This window comes from Eptatretus burgeri, chromosome 13 (genome assembly GCF_056783735.1).
Source record: "Eptatretus burgeri isolate ZD-2024b chromosome 13, Ebu_testis_v1, whole genome shotgun sequence".
NCBI lineage: Eukaryota > Metazoa > Chordata > Myxini > Myxiniformes > Myxinidae > Eptatretus > Eptatretus burgeri.
In genome coordinates, this window is record NC_140973.1 from 74,530,859 (window position 1) to 74,552,329 (window position 21,471).

A 21,471-nucleotide genomic window follows, 5' to 3' on the forward strand; every position below is an offset into this window, starting at 1 on the left:
AAGAGCTCGGATTTTGAGTGATCAAGGAAACCAGCCTGGAAATGCTTTTCACTCATTTAATTAATTTTCTTCAGGAGGACAGAGTCCCCTCTTTCATCCCGTTTCACCAATTGCTGAATAGCAGGAAAGCTGAGTTCTCAAGTACATTACAACCGCAGTTGCAAGAATGGGTCATGAATTGTAACACGAGCTCTTTGTGAAATTATCCTGTTGGTCGGGATGGAGACGATGGCCAAATGTGGAGGAGACCCAGAATTGCACTGTGGATGCTTCTTCCAATTGCACATGAATGGTATGTTAAGTACACTTTCATTGGCATATAAGTGAACGAGGATTCAAACCGTTTGGTTTCGCTTTTAATATATGGTTTTTGTTTTTATCACCCGCGACCGGGCCTCACTTTTCGTTTATAGACATTGTTCAAGTCCCCGGTGTGGTCATACCGCGGCTCTTGCCTGTGCAGGATATATGGGGAAAAAGTAAAAAAGTCAGAAAAAGGTTTTGTGCCTTCAGCTGCCGAGCAGTAAAAATTTGGCACTGCACACGAGGAAAGGTAAAAGTACTTCCCTCGCAGCCAATTTGCTTACTTTGCCATGCATGCTCCTCTTCACGGCATTTATATTGCACTGGCTCTGCCACTCAGCAAGCACCTGTACCCATCACCTGATCATCTGATTCCTCCACTGCCCCTATTCTCATTCACACCTTTCCCTCCTGTCACCGATTAAAACCCACCGTCGCTCCACTCCACGCCATTCGATGCAGCCATTTGTAACCACTCGCAGGCCCTTTGAGGTCGAGCTTTGCAATCAACTTGTGTATAACATACCGTCATCAGATTCCCTGCACTGCCATGGTTTGCAAGGCCCATCAGCGACAATTAATTCGTTCAAATCTACAATCACTGCTGCCTCACCCTTACGCTGCCACCACGAACCTTATGGGTTTGCATCGCCAAAGACTGCATCGTGATCACACATCAGCCTAAAGGTGTCCCATGGGATGGCCGGAAGGTGTCAAGCTTGCTGTAATTTGGCACCACCTTAAAATCTATAAAAACAACCCTGTGCTCCTTTCAATAAATTACACAAAGTACCGTCAAACTGAAAACATGAAGTGAATCTGTTTTGTAAATTATCACAAAAACCCCCCATAAGGTTTGACCTGGAAAGTCCTCAGTTGTATAGTCATTGTAGCTCAGACATCAAACAAAGTTCTACCCACGTTATTAACCTCAGCATTCTCGGATGTCAGTTTTGCATCACCTTTGCAGCAAGCTTTGTACCACTTACTGAGCATGTGCCTAATTTTTCAAAGTGATTACGTAATTGCACCTTCTTTGTACACGTTAAGAGTCCCTTTCAAACAAAATAATAAATTATAATAACAATAATGATAAAACGTGCAATTAGTTTGGAGAAAATCTCCTGCAGCTTTGTCACCTTGATCGTCGAACCTTGACGAAAACAATTGTCATGATTCCAACAATTCATGGATCGGGAATGTTTTAAATATTTTTTTTTTTTATATGTCAACCCCAGTTAGAAATTTTTTCGCCATTATTACCAATGCCCACCAAAGGTGTACGGTGGTTAAGTTTGCACCCCTGTTTGTCTGTTTGTGTACAGCACATCTCAAAAAGTTATGGATCGATTCAGATGAAATTTGATGGACAGGTTGGTATGATGAAGAATTGATTCAATTTTGATGAAGATCCAAATCTGGATCCGGATCCGGATCCGGGCTGAGGTATGCGCTCGACCGAGTACCCTTATAGTTTATGACTGCAACGTACATTAGAGCTGAATGTTGATCTTTTTTTTGCTGATTGTTGCTTCGATCACGATTTCACAATCCACTATACTCACACAGTGGTCTGTATGCTGAAATGAAAATGTACAATTTACATACATGACGCTTCCATAAGGGTTTCTCAATACTTTCATGATAATACAGGGCACTTCAACCTTAAACAAACTCCAAATGACCAAAGCTATGCGAGGTCATCTGGTCTTTTTGCAATTAGTGCATCACAAACGCCAATTCATTATTCGTGTTACCTGAGAGACAGGATTACCATATGTTCACACTGGTTGGGAGTGGTAACCACCTCTGCTTGTTTCACCTTTGAGAAATACCATTTCATCTAGGGTCATTGTTGACTCCTGCGTCGCCTAGACCCTAATAAACACCATTACGTGCAAAACCTGTGTGATTATATGTGTCAGAATGACAACGAGGTTTGTTTGCTATCATCACGGTGCCTTAATGAAGGTTCTTGTTGCATTCATTTGGATTTTTACTGGAAGGCAACTATTGAGTGTCCTGATCCATGGCCATTATATCACCAAGTATAACGTTGATACTTCTGTTAACAAAACATCCAACTCTGCAGTGATTTTTCCTCTTGTCTGATCCATTGATCAAAATTGCTCAATCACATACAATTCAATGATGTTTTCACTTACATTCTCAACATATTTTTCTCCCACAAGGTTCAGAATATCTCTCTCTTGCATTGGGCCCAGACCGCTTCAAAACAACTCACCTCCTAGAGCGGTTGTTGAATGTTTTACAGTTCACGCGAATTCGAATTACCGTCGCTTTTCAGTAAATTTGGCAACTGATAAGTATGTATGGCATACAAAGGCTGCAGGAGAGATCAAAAAAATCCACTAACAGGCTCCACCAAACAGGATAGTAAAGCAGGAGGCGAGAGAGGAACTTCACAATGATAATAATAATAATAATAAAAATTAATAACGAAACAGCAAAGGAGTGTGAGGGGCAAGTTTAAAAATCAGCATAAATATTTGGGTAACCAGTGGAACAGAATTTGTGTAAGATCATTTCAGTCGATGACACCTCCATCCTAACTCTCCTCCCCCTTCCCCCCCCCCAACTACCAAACCCAGCATATTAATATGCTTGCTGTCATACTACCAAAGGCAGAGCCATTCCCTGAGGCCTACCCATAGCTTGGCTAGCCGAGCTTTTGGGGATTTGCAGCACGTACGCCCTGTTCATATGCAACACGTTGCGCTATGAGGTATTGCGCGGCTTGGGCGGCAGCCGGTGGGCCCGAGATCGTTACACGGCGGCTGCGTGTGCCTGGCACAAAGTCACCCTTCTTGGAAATATGGATCCGGGCACCAGTGAGCTCCTGGTACTCGACTAAGGTCTTTCCTCCTTTTCCCAGGATGGCACCTACGAGACTTTCAGGTACAGCCATTTCTACTACATCTTTTGCCCCATCTGCGGTAGTTTTATCTCCAGCAAGAGGTCCACCTGTGGCAGCTGCTGATGCACTGCCAACGTTGGCTGCTCCAGCCCCTCCAGCTGCTCCGAAATAGCCATTTGATAGGGCGGCAAGTGGACCAAGGGGAAAGTGAGGTGCCGCTGGCCCATCTCCAGCATAGCTAGCCAGCAGGGCTGCCGCGGCTGCAGGTGCGGCAGCTAATGCAGCTGGTTGACTAGAAGCGAGACCTAGTGGACCAAGTGGATAACCGTAGCTTGCCAATGTGTGTAGAGCTGAAGAGATAGCCACAAGATCATGGCCAGTGAAACCTGGCCCTACAAGTGTGGGAAATCCGGCTGCTGCAGCTGCAGCAAGCCCCGTTGGGCCTAACAATCCACCAGGTGCGGCCAAAACTTCAGGACTCTGGGCATAGGGTGATCCTGTTGGGTTTGAATTAGCTACTGGGCCTGCAACACCAGCATAACTAATATGAAGACAGGCTCCACTCTGTGGGTCTTCACGAATCTTCTCCAGGATGAGTTGCACAGCTTGCTGCAACTGCTCCCGTTCACCGCTCACTGTTACCACACGCTCAGTAAGGTTCACACCCTCAGGCTTCTGTGACAACTGCACCCATGCGCCCGACGCCTCCATGATGGCCTTGACAGTGGTGCCAGCTTTGCCAATGATTAGGCCTGCTGTGCTGTTTGGGACGATGATCTTTGACTGCACTCAAAATGATGCAAGGAACAGAGGGTACGAGGAGAAGTAATTAGTCACTCTGGTCGTACATGCTAATACATCTGATGCATTTTTCAATGTTTGGCACAGACTCACAAGAGACTATTTATGTGCTATGTATGCACTGGCCATGGGGAAGGGTCAGGCACGACTAGATTGATAAAATAATGGAAGGGATGATGGGAGAGAGAAAGAAACGTTGTGGAAGGTGGTAAAAATTGGAAGAGAATTGAAATAATTTTTGAATGAGATAAGAGCATGATAGGTGGGAGGTGGCATGTATGGAGGATAGAGGGCAATGAATGAGAAAGAAAGATTGGGGAAGGGTGGGTAAACTGGGAAGAGAAGGGGAAAAAAAATTGGGATAAGGTCGGAGCATGATTGGATGGGAAGATGAGATCGAGCATAATGATGTTCTGGGGGGCAGAGAATGATCAAAATTTCTGTCATACATGTCACACATAGAACAAAAAGATGCTGCAACAATTATCTAGTTCAATTCTTGTTTGGCTCATCGACTTACCTCTTCATTTTCCTTGATGTTTTCCTCTCCTATTTACTAATAATTACAGTATATGGCCTCTATTTACCTCCATGGTGAACTTGTCGACAGTCAACAATGAAAAAAACTTTTATCCAACTTATTGATCTCACAATCATTTAGATTAGATTTCACCTCAAGATATACATGTATATATTATACATATGTATATAATATATGTATATATGCATACATACATACATACATACATACATACATACATACATATAATTCCATATCTAACACTGTGTGCAGTACAGTAGTCACGGTCAAGGAAGAACAGGCTTAATCAGTCAGAAGAACAGGCAATGAAAAATGAAAAGTTTACATCAAAGGAAAGTGCTAATTATGAAGTTTATATGAAGACCTTTGGGAGGAGAAAAAAACAAAAACGTTCCAAAATGTACAAAAGCATGGAAAGAACAAGATAGTCAAATAAAGATTTTAGCTTAATTCTTAGGGGAGGCGGGGAGGGGATCGAGTACACTGAGAGCATCCTTTACATTTCAATATGAGACAAATTCAGGGAAAAGTTGATCAAAGAAAAGTTTGCAAAGTAGGTGGTACGACTAAGCAAGATAGTCACAGGCAAAAGATTGCAGAATCCATCTTGCCACTCATATATTGACCTGCTGTAACATGATCTTCTGCTAACCACTCCTGTATTGCTTGTGCTGTTGGAACTACCACTTTCCAAGTAATCTGTTATGTGCTCGGGGATATTCCATAATGGAGTTTGATGTGGGATTTCAAATGCAGACTTGTGTATTTATAGAAGAGAAAGTCATCTCTATTATAATACCAAGCTTGCACACTAAAAACTTGGCTCGCCGTCACGCGATCCCTATAAAATTGCTGTGGCACTTAGCGGACATGCCGACAATGTTTGGGAAGTCTTGGCGTTCCATAGTACCATTTGCATTTTGCACAATGCGTATTTTTGTCATTTCCCGTGTACGGTCTGTCGTCTGCTACCAGCTATGTTGTACTGCTATCCCGTGCATGTGCATGGGTATCGCGAGTTTTGATATATTGTCCTGTGCTGTGCACTTCAATGAGTGGCTGACATTCTTACGGAGTGACTTGTGAATGAGCACAGTAATATTGTCATTGATTCAAGATCAGCAAGAAGAGATGTTACCTTAAGCAGGAAACACAATGGAAGTAATTATAACCATCAATATCTAATATTCTTGGAGATTAGTTCTCATGTAGGTAACGAGATATTGTAACATTCCAATGTTTAGGAAGGAAGTGACACATCTGGCCCCCATGCAGTGGGGATTTATCAGCTGTGACACATGGTCCGAGAGGAGTTTGTCTCCTGGCAAAGACCATATATACGATTAAATGTCAATGTGTGTGTGTGTCTCCTCTATAACTCCAAAAACATGAAACCTAGCAGCCTGAAACGTTGCATGCATATTGAGGGAACTCCAAGGAAGTGCATGAGTGAAAATTGGGTGCTTGGGTTAATTAAAACACCCCTTTTGAAGATTATTAACAACCTTATTTAATTGTATCCCTTATCAGACGTCATCCTCGGCCATCTCACTCTCTATGGGGTGTGAAGGTGTATCCTGGGTAACCTCGCTGTGGTCTGAAGCTGCCATGTTTTTTGCCCTGCTCAACCATGCCTTGACTTGGAACAGGCCGCAATGATTTCTTAACGACAGTTTTTTCTTCTTCACTTTCCTCACTCATATTATCAAATGCCTGTTCATCATTGCTACAAATCTCTGGGTACATTGCAATGCTTATAAACACCCTGAGACGCCAGCATATGTGGCTTTATTTAATTTCCGCACATGCCATAACCACGAGAATCTCTTAAACTAGGCAGAATTACAAATTTTAAGCTCCAGAATTGAACTTAGCAGCAGTTCCGACTCCTGACAAAGGTGCTCATTTGTCTTATTCGGATATTGCCTGGGCGTCTCTGGGAGGTGTTTTATATGATGGATCATTGCTTGCCAAGTCAGCCGGTCTTTATCAACTATTGCATTGGAGTGCTTCCTTGAGTGCTTAAGCCACTTGGTGAGTGCTCCACAATATTCACACCATCACTGAAAACTGTATCAATCAACTTGAACAAAGTTCAGGGCCACACGCTTGCATTGGCCATGTGTTGTTCTGCGATGCAACAGGCGCTGGCTTGCTGAAAATGTGACATTTTATTTTACATGGTTCTCTTTTTGTACGATTTTCCATTACAAGACCCGTCACTTTGGCATTGATAAATACAGGTAAAAATTAAACGTTTTGTTTTTAAAAGCTTCTTCAACCATTTTGCTTGGTGAAACCACTTGGTGCGCTTTCTTTAAGTTTCAATGGTAATACCGTGGTTTGATACCGGAGGCAGGAAGGCAAAATAAATTATATTATCACAATGAGTAAAAAATGTTGTTAGTTGTTATGAAATAATGAATCACCACATCACGGCAATCTCTCCATCTTGTCAGGAGAAAAGGACACAGAGTCCAGGAACAGCTGGGTGTGACTGGGTAAGGTGGGTACAGAAAGTGATGGGTTTGGAACACATGATTTAGAAGCAAACAGAGTTTAGGCATTCAGCCTTTTTACATGCAGTGTCAGGTGTGCAGCCATTTTAGGTGAGGGTGGGATGGAGGGGGAACATTTTTTTTTTTTTTTTTTTGGTATACCTTGGTCGAGGCTCGTATGAGAGCTAACACACAACTCACAGCAAGGAGGCATGAGACAAGAGGGGCGGGAGTGGAAGGGACAAAACAGTGGGGAACAGACACATTAGGTGAACTGTGGAAGGGAGAGGGATGGGGATGGGACGGGGAACATGGCGAAGAGAAGATGGACATTTCAGGGACTTTCAGGAAGGAAAGCAGGAGAAATGAAGGAAGTGGGCTTGGGTGGATTATCGGGGGTAGAAAAGATCGAGGATTTGGATGGGGAAGATAAGAGGTGGTGGTGAACAGCTGTTTTGAAAGCCTGGAGGGAAGAATGGGAAAGAATAGAGTGAGGAAGTTTATTCCAAAGGCGGGAAAAAAGAGTGAAGATGAGCAGTGATTCGTGATTTTGGTAGTTTTACCAGAAGGGGGTTGTTGGCGGACCTTGAGCGCCCTGTGGAAATGTGGTGGGGACAAATCGCAGAGAGAGCAGGGGGGGCAAGGGTGGAGAGGAGTCGGTAGAAGACAGAAAGACCACCGACCAACCTGCGGTGATTGAGTGAGAGGCCCAAAGACTCAGCTTCATTGCGGGAGATGCCGATGATCTTAAATGCCCTGGTTTCGACAGCGTGAAGCCGAGAAAGGTGGGAGGCAGGAGCACCAGCCCAGAGGGGAGAGCAGTACTCCATCAGGCTACGGACAAAAGCTTTGTAAGTGGTCAGGAGCTCAAGAGGGCCGAGGAAGGACTTAGCACGACGGAGGATTCCCAGTCGGCGACTGGCTTTTGAGGCGAGGTTGGAAATGTGACTTTCCCAGGAAAGGTCATGGCAGATAGTGAGACCTAGAAGCTTGAAAGAAAAGACTTCTTCCAGAGGATTGTTGAGAAAGTGGATGGGGGGGTTTTGTAAACGGTCCTTTCGAAGAGACATAGTGAGAGTGTGAGATTTGTCTGGATTGAAAGACATGTTCCACGTGTTGGACCAGTTTGTGATTTTATCCAGATCTGCAATGAGCGAAGAAGCTGCTGCTTGCCGGTCTGAGGGATGACAGATGGTACGGCAGAGGGTGGAGTCGTCGGCAAAGAGAAATAGAGGATTTTCCAGAGTCCGAGAGATCATTGATGAAAACTAGAAAAAGAACAGGGCCCAGAACGCTACCTTGAGGAACTCCAGCCTGCACAGGAAGAGGGGATGAAAGAACTCCATTTAGGGCCACGCGTTGACTGCGACAGGAGAGGAAGTCTGCGAGCCATGAGTGGAGATGGCCTTGAATACCATGGGAAGAGAGTTTGGTGAGTAGTGCAGGGTGCCAGACTGTGTCAAAAGCACGTGATATGTCCAGGGATACGGCTCGGATTTCCTGTCTGGCATTGAGGACCTCTATCCATTGATGGGAGAGCAGAAGCAGCATATCCAGGGTAGAGTGGCCTGGTCTGAAACCAAATTGATGATTGGAAATCAAGCCATTGGAGAAGAGGAAGGATTTCATATCTGAGGCGATGATGGATTCCATCACCTTGCTGATGATTGGGAGAAGGCTGATTGGTCTGTAGTTATAGGGATCTGTTTTTGCACCTTTTTTATGCAGGGCAGTGATGTTAGCAGATTTCCAAGCAGATGGCAGATGACCTTGGGCAAATGAGAGGGTGAATAGAACAGAGAGAGGGTGAGCAAGAGCAGAAGAGCAGGCTTTGAGGACATGTGGGCTGATGCCGTCTGGACCGGTTGCAGAATCTGAGTCGAGGTTTGACAGCAAGCTCTCCACCTTGTCAGGAGAAAAGGATACAGAGTCCAGGGACAGTTGGGTGCGACTGGGTAAAGTGGGTAGAGATAGAGATGGGTTTAGGACACAAGATTTAGCTGCAAACACCGAGTTTAGACATTCAGCTTTATCACGTGTGGAATCAGCAGTACGGCCATTTGAGGTAAGGGAGGGGATGGAGGGGGAACATACACCAGAAACAGATTTGATTAAACGCCACCAGGATTTTGAGGAGGGAGAGAGGTTTGAGAGTTCAGACTTGAGATGAGAAAGATGTTGTTTTCTGGCTCTCCTGAGGGTAGATACACACTTGTTCCGAGCTTTGTGGAAAGAACTGAGATTGCCCTCAGTTGGGTTTGCTTTCCATGAGGCAAAGGCAAGTTGTTTCAGGACAACTGCCTCGCCACAAGCTTCAGTAAACCAAGGGCGGGAGGAAGGGTAAGACAACTGAACATGAGAGGGGATAAATCTGTGCATGAGGGAGAGCAAGTTTCTTTGAAATAAAACATACACCAGAAAAAGACTTAACTTGACACGACCAGGATTTGGAGGAGGGAGACAGGTTTGAGAGTTCAGACGAGATTAGAAAGATGTTGTTTTCTGGCTCTCCTGAGGGGAGGCACACTTGTTCAAAGCTTTGTCAAAGGAATTGAGATTGCCTTCAGTTGGATTAGCCTTCCATGAGCCTTGTTTCAGGACAACTGCCTCACCACAAGCTTCAGCGTACCATGGGTGGGAGGAAGGGTATGACAACTGAAGACAAGATGGGGTAAATCTGTACATGAAAGAGAGCAAATTTCTTTGAAAGAATTCCCAAGATGAGTTGATGTCAGAGGAAGTAGAGATGGTAGACCAGTCTAGAAGTTTGATGGCTGCTTGAAGCCCTTGCCAGTCAGCCTGAGTGAAATGCCAGACTCGTCGGCACTGAGGTGGTTCTCTAATAACAGCCAGAGAGATGTCCACTTTAACAAGCATATGGTCAGATGAACCAATTGGAGCAGTAGAAGAATAGCAGATATTAGGAGGGAAATTGGTCAAAATCAAATCCAGAAGAGATGGAGTACCATTGGTTGAGATCCAGGTCGAGAAGTTGACAGATTGTGTTAGTCCCAATGAGTCGCAGAAGTCTTTTGCTTAAGTGCCATGACAGGTGAGAGAGGTACCCACACCCAGTCAACTGGCATGATGACAATTGAAGTCACCGCATATGAGGAAGAGAGAGTTGGAATGAGTGGATAGAAGTTGGTCCATGTTTTCGGTGAGCGAAGTGTAAATGTGGTCATCACTATTTGATGGACGGTACAACACACATATAAATAAGAGGTGGGAGTGGAGGGGAAGTCATAGCCAAAGGTATTCCTGGGGGTGTGGGGAGAGAGGGCAGTGCATGGTGAGTGAGGAATTGTCTGATAAAGAGCAACTCCGCCGCGAGAACGAGGCTCAGGTCTATCCGACTGGAAGAGGGAGGAACCAGGGAGAGAAACTAAGAAGTCAGAGATGTCTTAAAGGAGGAAAGTTTCTGTTAAGCAGGTTATGTCTGGTTTGACGGTGTGGGGGAAAAATTTATATTAATGTATTTTAAATTGTAACAAATGGAGTTTCAGAAATGTAACTTTTATGCTGCAAATTGAATTGGCTGTCATTTCTGGCCAAAAGACTTTTGCCCTAAATGATAAGAAATGTGTTGTTCTGGAGCAGAGTGACTGAGCTGATAAATGAACCTTTGCTTCGAAAATGTACGAAGTGGCTTTTTGTCTAAAGGACACGTCTACAGTCTGGGTGAATATCCCCTAACCTCTCTCTCATGGAAGTATAAATATTTTGAAAGGCACATTGTTCTCAGTACGAGCACGTGAGGAAGTATAGTTTCTCAGTGGCTTGTACTCCTTGGAACTGACCAAGTACCAAGTTAGAATAAAACTCTCTGATGTAATGTAGAAGTGAATTGAATCGGGTTGGTCTAACTGTTAACTAAAGTAAGAATAATATTGCAAACAAATGGGGATTTTTTAAGTTCATTGTACAAGGGTGAGAAGTGTATGGTGTATAATTAGGAAATAAATTGTTTCACAAGGAAGGACTTGTGTGGACATCAGATTTATCAGTGTCGATAGGGTTTTTTTTGTAGGATTTTATAATCAAATCGGACAAGCGTTAAACTCTGTTTGAAGTCAAATAGGATTCCACAATCGGCCGGTTAGAATCCTTCAGGAGGACAACGATCACAACAAGGTGGGTTTAAAAAATCCACATCAGTTGGCGCCGAGACTCGGATTCGAACCGACGTTGGTGCGGTGCTCGTGACCGGAGGTGCTTAATCTGCCGGAGGCAGTGCCTGGAGGAACGACAAGTGCTTGAGCGAAGGTAAGGGAGAGCGCTCTCAGCAGGTAACGCATTTCAAACAAAGAAAAGTTCATTGTCAGATAATTTTATTGAGAGAAAGAAGAGGATCCGGCGGAAGGAGTCCGTTTTAAAGTAAACGATAAGTACTGTAGTTGTTTTAGAAAAGTGCTGGAGAAGAAGAGGAGTCAGATGACAAGAAGAGGCTCGTTAAGGAGTCAGATGCGTAATTAAATAGGCATGATGAAGCGACATGCCACATGTTTGCATTGATACGGACCGGCTGTGAGAGAGACGCCGAGGACACGGCTGAGACGCCGAGATAGGGTTAAAATAGATAAACATTGTAAGTTACCTGTTTGTAAGAGTTTTAAGAGTTACTTTTTGTTCATTGAACTCACTGGAAGTTTGTTGGCAGTGAGGTTGTTATATTATATTGTGTGGAGGTTTTACAGATTTGTAAATGCAATGATTTGCACGAAACGTTTTGTAGAGTGCAAGAGATGATTAACCAGCTGGGAGCATGGTGGGTGATTTGTTCCTGAGAGTAAAAAAAAAAAATGAAACTTGTGCGATTCCAATATTCACTGCAATGAAACGTGTTCTGTTGGGATTTTGACGATATTTTAACTCGTGCTGAGTTGAGCTGTGGGTCTGTTTGAAATGGCATGTTATACATTCTTGGCGTTGTATTTCCACGCGAAGGTCGCAAACTACACTGTGTGAGACCCCCTCCACTCGATCTGTGGGGGGTGGCCTATCTTTACACTGAGTCTTTGTTCGAGCCTTTGCTTTAAGTGTGAAATTCGATTCATATGCAGATTCAAGAGGATGAGATAGAAATGTGATTGGTATTTGTCACGTGATCACACGCGAGTCTATGAGATGCAATGCTGTTTAGTGTATGTGTTGAAGCCATGACAGAGTAATGCTAAACTGTGGGTTTTGCCTGTCAGAGTTTTTTTTCCTTTTTCTTCCCACTGGATGTGGAGAGAACTTCCTGTTCCTCGTTCCTTGGTGTTTGTGGCGCACCCTCTGGACTGAATCTGTTTAAAGTGAAGTCCATTTAGGAAAAAGTGTTGAAGTTTTATTTTACAACCATCGGGATTTTGAATAAATTGTGAAATAACAATTGTGAATGTGGATATACTGTATGTGATTTAAATGTAGAAACGTGATTCGGAATGATTTTAATGATTTGATGATGTTTAGCACGTGGGGCAATTCACAGATAATAGATGACTCCCTCGGATGGACGTTGAAATATTGTTTTATTCGTCTGCGAATGTTGAGGTTACCTGAACTTGTGCTGGGAAGGCAATGGCAAACAACCCAGTGTAACCCTTTGATCGATTCAGTCAAGGTAAATTCATGATTTAATTGGATAGACGCTGAAGATTTAATTTTTGATTTATGGATTTTAAAAGGAAATATTTTGTTTTGACCAAAAAGTTGTTTAAGAGAGTTTGGATGTTTATTAGTCTGAAGTTTAAGATGCTTTTCCAAGACTGGGATAAAGATTGTGGAGGGTGAAGCTGCATGTTTAGACAGAGTGTTTGAGCTGCAATATAAATGATATTCGCCTGATAACAGATTTGACAAGTGATTTGACAATTTTTGAACAACTGTTTAAAATGATTTATTTGTTTTGATAAAGGAAAATGGATTCGTAATTGAGAAGGTCAGAGGAAGTAATAGATGGTTTGTGAATGTGAGTTGGAAAAATGGCAGCATGTTTGCTGTTTTGGTGAGAAAGAAGTGGACAGATGGATAAATGTCAGAGATTTAAAATGTCGATGGAAATAGCAAATGAGATGGATGTTTTGAGTATACGTACAACTGGGATTTCTGTATATTTTAGCATGTTGTTTTGGGAAATAACAAGGAAAGGGATTAAAATATTGATATGACATATAATGCAAGTTAAATGCTTCCATAAGAATCTTTGTTAGTATTGTAGAACTACATGTGCCCATGACGTTTATTGATTGGTGTTTAATTGATGCTTTGTTTGTTTCGGAGTGTTGAAAGCAGTCTTTGAAGCAATGTACGATTTCATCTAAATGAAGCTTCCACACAAAGATTGGACGATGGGAGAACCCAGATTTGGGTGATTGAGCATTCAACACATGATTATCCCTCCCCTTCCTGAGGAGATAAGATGGAGCAATGTGGGAAAAGAAAGAAAAAACCCACTAAGGAGAAGGTTGAGCAAAGTCTTAACGTCGGCGTTGTGTGGTGCCTGCATGGAGGAATGTTCTCAGCCACACTCTCGATTGCCGCTCTGCAAATACTTCATGAACTTGCTGTGGTCACTTCAATGTACGACAGGCCTGGAGTTCCACACTGCGCTCCTTCAACCCAGTGTCCGGCCCAAACTTGTACTTGCCCACATCTACCTTCTCCTCAGCTCAAGGAGTGCTTCGATTGTGTTTCCCGTTGGGTGCCGCTCTATCCACACCCTGACCTGTTTATCTTCTGACTTCGGGTAGCATGTTTCCAATGTGTGACACATGCTGATGAACAGGCCATAAACTAAATGGAAACTCACTCATTTTCTGATATGAGCACTCGCTGCCATTGTTGATTGAACTTGAATAATGGAAATCTTTTCTCCTTCAGGAATGGGACAAGGTAATCATGTGTAAGAAAAATTATTCAAATTTTCCTTTAAAAAAAAACGGCGGAGTGTGGGGGAAAAATTTATATTAATGTATTTTAAATTGTAACAAATGGAGTTTCAGAAATGTAACTTTTATGCTGCAAATTAAATGGCTGTCATTTCTGGCCAAAAGACTTTTGCCCTAAATGATAAGAAATGTGTTGTTCTGGAGCAGAGTGACCGAGCTGATAAATGAACCTTTGCTTAGAAAATGTACGAAGTGGCTTTTTGTCTAAAGGACACGTCTACAGTCTGGGTGAATATCCCCCAACCTCTCTCTCATGGAAGTATAAATGTTTTGAAAGGCACATTGTTCTCAGTACGAGCACGTGAGGAAGTATAGTTTCTCAGTGGCTCGTACTCCTTGGAACTGACCAAGTACCAAGAATAAAACTCTCTGATGTAATGTAGAAGTGAATTGAATCGGGTTGGTCTAACTGTTAACTAAAGTAAGAATAATATTGCAAACAAATGGGGATTTTTTAAGTTCATTGTACAAGGGTGAGAAGTGTATGGTGTATAATTAGGAAATAAATTGTTTCACAAGGAAGGACTTGTGTGGACATCAGTTTTATCAGTGTCGATAGGGTTTTTTTTGTAGGATTTTATAATCAAATCGGACAAACGTTAAACTCTGTTTGAAGTCAAATAGGATTCCACAATCGGCCGGTTAGAATCCTTCAGGAGGACAACGATCACAACAAGGTGGGTTTAAAATATCCACATCAACGGTGACAACCTGTATGGAGAGATATGTAAGGTTAGAGTGAAGGTCCTGGATGTTTGATGTCCAAACTGTTGAGGAAGAGGGAGGGAAGGAGGCTTTGGGTGCAGGGGAGGGTAGGACAAGAGAGGTGAGGGGGAGGTAGGGATAGTTGTTGACAGTGTGTAGGAGATTGCAGTTGAGCTAAGGGAGAGGGCTGGATGCGGAGGAAGCCAAAAGGCTAGGTGGTGAAGGGATGAGGCATAGTGGGGAGTAATAAGAGAGGGGTAGAGGGAAGTAGAAGATTGGAGGAGATGGAGGGATGAGTTGGAAGAGAGAGGGTGGGGGGAAGGAGGCAGCTTTGTGCATGTGAGGGAGGCAGCTTTGAGAAGGGGGAGTGAAAGGGGAGAATTGCAGGAGAAGGGTGAGGGGGAAGAATTGAGGGAGAAAGGTGTCAGGGGAGCTTTTGAGAAATGTGAGAGGGAAGCTTAGAGGGGGAAGAGAGTGAAGTTTGCTTTGAAGTGGGAGGAGGTGGCTGATTTGAGAGGGAGGGGTGAGAGTGAAGATTTGAGAGGGAGGGGAGATGATGAGAGCAGGCACGGTCATGGGGCAGGAGGCAGACGGGAGAGGAGAGGAGAGGGATGAGACCGGGTAGTCGTATTGTCAAGATGGGAGCAGGTGGGGGGTTAATTTTTTTTTTTGAAGATCAGTGAAGTGGGGGGCAAAGTAAAGGAAGAGTTTGAAGAAAAAGTCATGAAGATGTATGGTGAATACCTTCATGATCAAAGTGGGATTGGAAAGGTGGATTGGCAAAGAAGAGAAAGAGGAGGTGGAGGAAATTATGTGGTCATGGGAGGTGTAAGGTGAGAAGGGAAAAAATGTATATGTATTTTTTAAATATTTTAAGAAATGAAACAGAGGGCATAGTTGGGTGGAATTTAAAGAGTGGTGGAGGGATTCCGCTGAGAATAAAAACTGAAGGTAAGAAGGAGAAAATACAATTTATATGATCGTGCACACAGACAGAGAGAAGGGTAGGCCTCAAGGAAACCTGATGTGAAAAGATGACGAATACTCGCCAATTAGCACAAGTTTTAAAACAAAACCGAAATAGAAGCACACAGTAAAGACGGAGACAACAAAATAACAGTAAAAACACGACAGAAAACGACCGGAAAACTTATCTTTGAGAAAGTCAGCAGAGACCATGAAGAACACCGCCATCGCTCAAGAACTGGATGGAACCGGAAGTCGAAGAGGATCTAAAAGGTCTTTGAGGTCTTCGGGTTCTCAAGGGTGTAATGGGATCTCTAGGGTCTTAGGGTTTGAAGGGGGTCTACAGGGTCTTAAGGTTATAGAGAGCTTTAGTGGTCTAAAGCAGTGCTTCTTAACCTTTTTCAACTCGAGGCCCACTCTGGCTCTGAGGAAAATGTTTGAGGTCCATCATACAGAATCGTAATGAGAAAAATGGCAATAAAACTTAATGCCAAAACAAATCATTATGCTTACCTTTAATGAGACACTTGAGCTTGCTTCTTGGAAATAAGATGGTCAAGTCGTGGTTTGATGGGGGTTACAGTTACATTTTGTCACAGTTACAGCTGACACGCAAAGTGGCATTCAGAGTGTCTTTTTTTTAGACTATTTCGTGCTTTTGATTTTGTCACAGTTACAGTCGAGCAGCCCGATTCACATAGATAGGTTGTGGTGAATGGTAAAAGAAATCTGATGGCATGCTTTGACAAAGAAGTGTATTCACTGCTTGCCAATATCCAGAATGAAGGAAGGTCGACTTGTGCATGCTGAAGCTTCAGACTACTGTCTGCAGAAAGTTCCATCAGTTCATTTTCAAGTACAATGGACAAGGCCACATCTTCTGAAGCAGGATCCACTGAGAAAGGGTTCAAAATCCAAAGGTTTCCTTGCCTTGGGTCCTCTGGAAAGTAGTCTGCAAACTTTTGTGATAACTCGGTCAAATGCTGGATTATGAGCCCAGTTATGTCTGTATGAGGAGTGGATTCCAAAGTATCACTCAGAAGTGGAAACATCTCAAGTCGTCCGTCCATCCTTCACTTTTCTGTTCCAAAGAACAAGCTTTTTCTTGAAGCCTTCAATTTTGTCAGCAACCAAGAACACTGAACTGTTCCTACCTTGCATTGATATGTTGAGCTGATTTAACTGGTCAAACACATTTGACAGGTAAGCCAATTTGGCACAAGTTATCATTACTGTAATGATAACATTTGGCACAAAACTTATCATTACTGTAATAATCAGCAAGTGGTGAGTGTTTCTCTTCAAGGAACATGTGAACTTCATGTCTCAGTTCAAAGAGGCGATTAAACATATGTCCTCTTGAAAGCCATCTCACCTCACTGTGGTACAGAAGCTGCAAGTGATCAGAATCAAGTCTTTCACACAGTGCAGCAAAACACCTTGAGTTGAGTGCACTCTTCTTGATGAAGTTCACACTTTTAACAGCTACATTAATGACTTCATTCAGTTCTGGTGACATCTGCTTTGTTGCCAGATTTTCTCTATGTAAGAAGCAGTGGGTCTTCTTGGCATCTGGCGCCCTCTGTTGGATCTGTTTTACAACACCACGATGGATTCCTGTCATTGATGCAGCACCATCTGTGCACACACCTACGCAGTTCTTCCAATCAATAATCTTGTCGGTGAAGTATTTGTCAAGGCAGAGCATTACATCATCTGCAGCTGTTATTGTGGGAAGGTTTTTGCAAAACAGTGGATCCTCATGAACATCACTGTCCCTGCAGTATCTCACGAAAACTAGCAATAAAGCATTATTGCTAATGTCAGTAGATTCATCCAACTGAATGGAAAAATACGGACTGGCCTTTATTTTTCCACCAGTTGGCATTCAATGTCATCACTCATTTCAACAATTCTTCTCATCACAGTATCATTAGAGCAGTGTTTCTCAACCGGGGTTCCGCAAGAGGTCGCTATGGGTTCCGCGAGAAACAGTGATAAATTGGCTAATGTATTATTGAGTAGTTTTTGTTTGATTTAATATTCGTAATTTTACTATACACATACGGCATATTGTTGGAAACTCCTTGGTTATTATAATAGAGGCTTCAACCTCTTGTATTATTTACAATTATGGCAACCATAGGGAATGTATTTAACGATGTCTATATGGCGCCAGTGTGAAACCGCCCTCACTGGTTAGTGGACGTCCTGTACGCGGCGGATTCGTGTATCATTGAGTGACTGACTCAAGTACGGGACGCATGCACGGTGTCCATCTATCTTCTCTGTGCTTCCTAGCGTGAAGTCTCTCTCTCTCTCAAGGTTAGTTCTTCTGTTTACCTTTATTGCTTCAGCTTTATTTGTTTAAGTTTTGTTGATCAAGTTACATGAGGTGTGTTTTTTTTTTGATTTAAAAAAGATTTTTGTTTTTGTGAATTAAAACCTCGGTGTGAGGTCTCATAAACCAGCAGTATGCTTTTTTTTCATTGCCAATAAATTTGACAAAAAGGGGGTCATTTTTTTCCTGAAGTCAAGTATCCGAAAAAAATATTATAATTACCACGTGAACTATGATAAAAATATAAAAGAGCTAGATATTAATAATGGTATCTAATAATTTTTATGCAGGGGTTCCCTGAGACATGAAAACTATTTCAAGGGTTCCACAAGGATAAAAAGGTTGAGAAACGCTGCATTAGAGAGTGATACGGACTGAAGTTTGGTTGTAGCTGCCTCTCCAAGAATTTCTCGACACGTATCAACAGCACTGGGTAAAATAAGCTTCTCCGCGATTGTGAAAGCTTTCTTGCTATGAGAAACACGAGCAGCAACCATGTAGCTGGCTTTCAATGCAGATTTTGACTGAGTTGTAAATGTTGTAATCACTTTCTGCTGTGCCTGAAGTCCAGCCCTTTTCCTCTCAAAATATTCCTTTGGCTTACCTGCAGCCCTGCACTATTCGGGTGTCTTGTGTTTAAGTGTCTCTGAAGCTTTGACGGTTTAAGTGCCTCGTTTGACAGGATTTCAGCACATTCAACACACTATGCTTTTGGCTCAACATCACTGCCTGCCATCGTGAATCCATATTTAATGTAATCGGGGTCATATTTCCTCACCACAACCTTTCGAGATTTTTCCGTAGCAGATTTGTCTTCTCCATCACACTTTCGTTTCAAGAATCGATCCATTTTCGGTTCAAGAAATTATCCGCGAAAGTTGAAAAGTTTACAAAAATTTCAAGTTCGTGAATGCATGAACGAAGTACAAGGCACGTACTGTACATGCATACACACATCACATATATGCGCATGCGCACAATACACACGGATATAGTACGTTCACATCACAGTTACATGTAGATCACACGTGCATAAACCACCACTGCATAAACATGACGTACGTAAGCACAAAATGACTCGATCTATCTCTCTCTCACACGCGCTCGCTAGACGGTTTCGGAAAGACGGAAGTACAAACAGACCTAGCTGAATTCCAGCTGTGTCGTGTAAGTCTTGCACTGTAAGATCAGACCCTTTTTTAGGTCATCTCTACCGAGATGACCTAATAAAGCCGGACCAAATGTCCGTCCGTACGTCCGTCAACAATTTTTCTTTCCGATCTTGATGAAACTTAGTAGGTGGGTAGAGGTCGATGAGTGTTGCACAACGATATAACTTTTGTCTGGGTTCAAGGTCAGGGACGAGGTCACGAGGTCACGTAAGTTATAAAAATCGCCATTTTCAAAACCTATCTAGTCTGCCATTTTACAAGATATTCGGCAACTGTTTATTGATTATGATAGTAAAAAATATTATCTTGTATCGAACCGGACAGATTTTTGAATTTCCTTCCCGTTTGATCGTCACGTGATCTGAAAGATGGCCAAAAACGACGATGCGATTCGCAAAGAAGGAAGGAAGGAGAAATTATATATATATATATATATATATATATATATATATATATATATATATATATATATATATATATAAACACATTTTTAGCCTTTTATATTTATACATTTTCCGCCGAAGGTGCAAAAGTTTCAAAACCCGAAATGTAAACGTCGGCATTTATTTTCAAAATATAATTTTGTGCGCGCGTCAAAATGCCGAGTCATCTTTAACCAAACTGCGCAGTAGTCCGGTCATGGCGTCTGAGCAGTGGCCAGCGTGGTTCAGATTGACTGTGGTTTCTGGGGCGAAGGTGATTGTTAAGAAGTATGTCGGCGGTATAAATTTGAGTGACTGTATTGGTGATTTAATCACGCAACATCTTGACAACGAATATTCTGGCCGAACGATTGCATCAATTCAGTGCATCAGCAGGGATGATTCGCAGGCTCCTCTCGATCGTGCCGATATCTAACATAATCACCGGCGACATAGGGCTGCAGGCTGTGGGGCGAGGCCACGGATCCCGGATGAGGGGATAAGTGATAAATTATGCTACATGCTTCGGGCTTTCTGATTAATATATCAATGAGTACATTCCATAATTAATGAATTAATAATTAATGAATCTGGCATACAAAATGTTTTTTCATACCTGACAGGTTATTTTGTGCATTGTCACGAAACTTCTGTGGAATTAATAATTATTATAATTTGTTATAATTATATAATAATTGTTATAATTATATATAATTATATAATGTTTTAATTATATAATAATGTTATAAATATATAATAATTATATAATAATTATTATAATGAATTATAATTCATGAATTTGCGAGCTCTAACGATTTTCAAACATCAATATCTCTATAAATACTTGACCAATTTTCATTCTGAAAGATGCATTATAATCAGTGAAGAATAATCTACAGGATTATCATAATCTCCAAGAGCTAAACCTATTTTTTTCGTTTTTTTCTACAACGGGAAGTGAAATGTCCCCAGAGAGTGGACGGACCGGAAAATCACGTATTGCACTTACTGGTGATTCTGATGTGTTAATCCGGGTACTAAATGAACAATACATATTTATTAATTATGTCATTAGTTGTATTATCCTAGTGTATCTCTGTGAACTATTTCAATCTAAACGGTTAGTTTGGACTGTTTCGCGGTTGAGAACTGGACTGAACATTGAGAACTTGTGGTATTATAGAGATGACCGTCACCCCCACACGGGGGTAATTTTTTTGTATACTTCTTCTTTTCTTTTCTTTTTTTTCCGAGGTTTTCCACGGCCCACCGGTTGAGAAGCATGGGTCTAAAGGGTCTTAAGGATATTCAGGGGTTTTAAGGTTCTAAAGGGTGTTATGATTCCAAAGGGTATAAGAGACCTTAGAGGTCTTAAGGGGTTTGAAGGGTCTAAAAAGGTGTTGGGGTTCTCAAGGGTCTGAGGAGTCTAAAAGGGTCTTCAGGTTCTAAGGGAACTTAGGGGTTTCAAAGGGTCTTAGGGTTTTAAGGCTCCAAAGGCTATTTGGAGTCTTAAAGAGTCTAATGCAATTAATACACATACTCCGGCCATCCGGCCATCACGTTCTGTGCAACGAACATCCGGCCATCACGTTCTGTGCAGACGAACATCCGGCCATCACGTTCTGTGCAGACAGACAGACAGACAGATCCAAATGCAATACCCTATTATCTGGCAAGGATAAATATTAATTTCAAAAGTTATGCAGATGTAATGGTTTCAGGTTTCATTATTGTTGTTCGCATTCGTCGAAGGATATTGAAAAAATTGATCTTTACACCAAGAGGTGTTTGTGACAGCAGTGAAAATGCCATTTGTTACATCCAAGAGCAATTCCAATTGGAGTCCCGAATGTTCCACTTGGAGACTACATGCATATAGTTAATGAGAACGGTACCCGGAAGAGCGCATACC

The 21,471-nt window shown here is 42.3% G+C and overlaps 1 protein-coding gene and 2 long non-coding RNA genes across 4 annotated transcripts in view; 2 read left to right on the plus strand and 1 right to left on the minus strand.

Moving 5' to 3' along the window:
• Positions 1 to 1,767, plus strand: part of LOC147014793 (uncharacterized) — an 82,262-nt gene extending 80,495 nt beyond the window's left edge. The window contains exon 3 of the long non-coding RNA XR_015050912.1: positions 1,629 to 1,767. This is a non-coding gene — a long non-coding RNA (uncharacterized LOC147014793). The remainder of the gene's footprint in view (positions 1 to 1,628) is intronic.
• An 893-nt stretch (positions 1,768 to 2,660) lies between these two features.
• Positions 2,661 to 21,471, minus strand: part of LOC147014795 (RNA-binding protein Nova-1-like) — a 119,553-nt gene continuing 100,742 nt past the window's right edge. For both annotated transcript variants that reach the window (XM_085853077.1, XM_085853076.1), the window contains one exon: positions 2,661 to 3,964. In XM_085853077.1, the coding sequence (XP_085709203.1) occupies positions 2,984 to 3,964 (981 nt within the window). In that variant the 3' untranslated portion in view covers positions 2,661 to 2,983. The remainder of the gene's footprint in view (positions 3,965 to 21,471) is intronic.
• Positions 9,227 to 14,475, plus strand: LOC147014796 (uncharacterized). Its single transcript, XR_015050913.1, has 2 exons — positions 9,227 to 12,626; positions 13,286 to 14,475. It is a non-coding gene; the product is annotated as an uncharacterized LOC147014796 (long non-coding RNA).